The sequence below is a fragment of the Tachysurus vachellii genome, chromosome 3, assembly GCF_030014155.1.
Source record: "Tachysurus vachellii isolate PV-2020 chromosome 3, HZAU_Pvac_v1, whole genome shotgun sequence".
NCBI classification, from domain to species: Eukaryota; Metazoa; Chordata; class Actinopteri; order Siluriformes; family Bagridae; genus Tachysurus; species Tachysurus vachellii.
In genome coordinates this window covers 33784648-33788170 of record NC_083462.1, presented here as the reverse complement: position 1 = coordinate 33788170, position 3523 = coordinate 33784648, and the positions used below count along the sequence as shown (strand labels likewise).

At 44.0% G+C, this 3523-nt stretch overlaps 1 protein-coding gene across 1 annotated transcript in view; it reads left to right on the top strand.

Moving 5' to 3' along the window:
* Window positions 1-3523, top strand: part of ptchd4 (patched domain containing 4) — a 17293-nt gene extending 13770 nt beyond the window's left edge. Inside the window, exon 3 of the mRNA XM_060865071.1 lies at window positions 1548-3523. Within this exon, the coding sequence (XP_060721054.1) occupies window positions 1548-3199 (1652 nt within the window). The 3' untranslated portion in view covers window positions 3200-3523. The remainder of the gene's footprint in view (window positions 1-1547) is intronic.

Sequence of the window (3523 nt, the reverse complement as noted above, 5' to 3'; positions counted from 1 at the left end):
GCATGGTGAGATCAGTTTTAGGTTTTAGGTTGAAACAATACAAAACAATATTTATACTTTTATATATTTATTTTTGGGGGACACGGTGGCTTAGTGGTTAGCACGTTCGCCTCACACCTCCAGGGTTGGGGGTTCGATTCCCGCCTCCACCTTGTGTGTGTGGAGTTTGCATGTTCTCCCCGTGCCTCGGGGGTTTCCTCCGGGTACTCCGGTTTCCTCCCCCGGTCCAAAGACATGCATGGTAGGTTGATTGGCATCTCTGGAAAATTGTCCGTAGTGTGTGATTGCGTGAGTGAATGAGAGTGTGTGTGTGTGCCCTGCGATGGGTTGGCACTCCGTCCAGGGTGTATCCTGCCTTGATGCCCGATGACGCCTGAGATAGGCACAGGCTCCCCGTGACCCGAGGTAGTTAATTTTTGGCTGTGTGCCCACAATCTAAACAGCACATGGTCAGTATTTTAGTATTTATGTGATTACATATAGCAGCAGTATCGAATTTGTGTCATTTTTTTTTTTTTACTAAACTTGAAAACACAGAAATCAATCAATCTGAGAGTGGAGGCTTTTTGTGTTAAATGGGATTTATGCTCAGAAAACTATTGTGTGAAATACAACACACGATCCAACTAAATTGAAATTAGCACTAATTTGTAAGATGCAGGATTCAGCGCCTTTGTTTGCGTGTGCTCTATGCTGCATGTAACAGGTGAGATGAGATGACTAGTGAGTTAGGTACTGTAGGCTACTGCTAATAAGAAATGCCATTGCTTTGTAATGCTACAACATTCATTTACAGCATTTGTCTATTAGTCTAATATATAAACATCTTGTAGAAGCAGTACATACAGTATATTATCTCTAGGTTGGACTGTTGTTGGATGTGTTTGTGTCTGAATGTTCCAGTAGGTGCATAAACAAATTGTGCACTAGAACTAGAACAAGTCCTTACTAGAAGCAGAAGATTTAAGCCTTTTACCACCTTTTTCTCCACACAAAGTAAAATACTACTAATGATATTTAAAGCTTTGAACGGTTTCATGATCTGGAGTGCCTGCTTGAGTAAAAGGTGCAGGCTTTACATCAGTGCACAAATTAATGAAGACAACAGCAAGGGGCAGAGCTTTTCCCTGCAAATTACCGTTGATTTAGGTTTAGGTAGGCGCTTTGATTGGTTTTCTTAGTTAATTTCACAGTACTGGGTGTTGCATGGACATAGAATGTTTTCCTAAAGAAGGAGTTTTGGATGCTGTGACTCAGCCACTCTCACACATTCACTCAGGTTTGTTGACAGTGATCCAGTGTGCCCTAATGCCTTTGTTACTTTCTGACCCTTATAGTCGTGTTGTCATAACTATACCTGCCAGAGCTTCTAACTGCAGTCTCCTGACAATAAACGCCTTTAGACTATAGTGTGTTAAGATACTGTCTGTCAAGCTGTATGTGCATTGATGAAGACAACATCTCAAAAGTTTACAGAAACTGTCGATACAGTTGTTTAATAACAGTGTGAATATTCAAATACCTTAAATGTTGGTGTTCCTTCACAGGGCATGGAACCAAAGGAGTGTTTGAGCTCCTGGCTGGTTGGAGGAGAACGCGGGAGAGTCTGCCCTTTAAAGAGCGAGTGGCAGATGCCTTTGCTGATGTGATGGTATGCTACACCATGACAAGCTCATTGTATATTATCACTTTTGGCATGGGCGCCAGTCCTTTCACCAACATCGAGTCTGTGAAGGTGTTCTGTCAGAGCATGTGTGTGGCCATCCTGGTAAATTACTTCTACGTCTTTTCCTTTTATGGGTCCTGCCTGGTGTTTGCTGGCCAACTTGAGCAGAACCGCTACCACAGCGTTTTCTGCTGCAAAATCCCCTCTGTAGAATACCTGGACCGCCAGCCCACATGGTTCAAGACCATGATGAGTGATGGCCATGATCTCTCCACACACCATGACAGTATGCCCTACCAGAATCACTTTATTCAGCAGTTTCTGAGGGAGCATTACACAGAGTGGATTACTAACACATATGTCAAGCCCTTCGTGGTCATTCTCTACCTGATTTACGCCTCGTTTTCATTCATGGGATGTTTACAGATCAGCGATGGCTACAATATAGTGAATTTATTAGCCAGCAATTCACCGAGTGTGTCATTTGCCCTGACCCAGCAGAAATTGTTCAGCAACTATAGCCCAGTGATAGGATTCTACATCTATGAGCCCATCGAGTACTGGAACTCCACAGTTCAGGAGCACCTAAAGACACTGGGGCAGGGATTCAATAAGATTTCCTGGATTGATAATTACTTTAATTATTTGAAGGTCACCAATGTCAGTGCATCAACCAAAAGTGATTTCATAAATATTCTCAAGACTTCATTTCTAAGAAGACCAGAGTATCAGCACTTCACCGAAGACATCATTTTCTCAAAAAATGGGGAAGAGTATGACATCGTTGCATCCAGGATGTACTTGGTAGCCAGAACCACAGAGAAAACAAGGGAGGAGGTGGTGGAGCTGCTCGAGAGACTTCGACCACTCTCTCTTATAAACAGCATCAAGTTCATTGTCTTCAACCCCACCTTTGTGTTTATGGATCGCTACAGTTCCTCGGTCGTCTCCCCAATTTTAACATCAGGTTTCAGTGTCCTGACCATCCTCATCCTCACTTTCTTCCTCGTCATTAACCCCTTAGGGAACTTCTGGTTGATTTTGACCGTCACCTCTGTGGAGCTGGGTGTCCTAGGCCTCATGACACTCTGGAATGTAGATATGGACAGTATCTCTATCCTGTGCCTTATTTATACTCTCAACTTTGCCATGGATCACTGTGCCCCTCACCTCTACACATTTGTACTGGCCACCGAGCACACCAGGACCCAATGCATCAAGATTTCGCTCGAAGAGCATGGGGCAGCCATTTTACAGAATGCCTCATGCTTTGTGATTGGGATAATGCCCCTGCTCTTTGTGCCTTCCAACCTGACCTACACACTGTTCAAGTGCTCGCTACTCACCACCGGATGTACAGTGCTGCACTGTTTCATCATCCTCCCGGTGTTTTTGACTTTTTTTCCTCCCTCCAAGAAACGGCACAAGAAAAAGAAACGGGCAAAGAGGAAAGAGCGGGAGAGGGAGCGTGAGAGGGAAGAGATTGAGTGCATCGAAGTCAGAGATAACCCCGACCATGTGACCAGTGTCTGAGATGTCTGTGAGTGAGTGTAATAGGGAATGTCCCGTCCCGTCCAGTAGGACAAAAACACATGTAGCATTTCACAGGTCATGAGGGTCTAAGTGGATCCACCTTTTCAAGTGGGAAGACCCTCAACAGTTCCACTAATGGGCAAGGTTGCTATCTAGAGCAGAAAGTCTTCTTACGTTCTTACCATTAATCCAGACAAGTATATAGCATCTGCCTGCTTCTGTTTACAGGTCACCTCTTATTTAAGTAAGATAGAAATTGGACGTCTGGGAAGTACAGCCTGCAGATCATGTTTAAATTATAGCACGAACTGCTAAAGACACTGG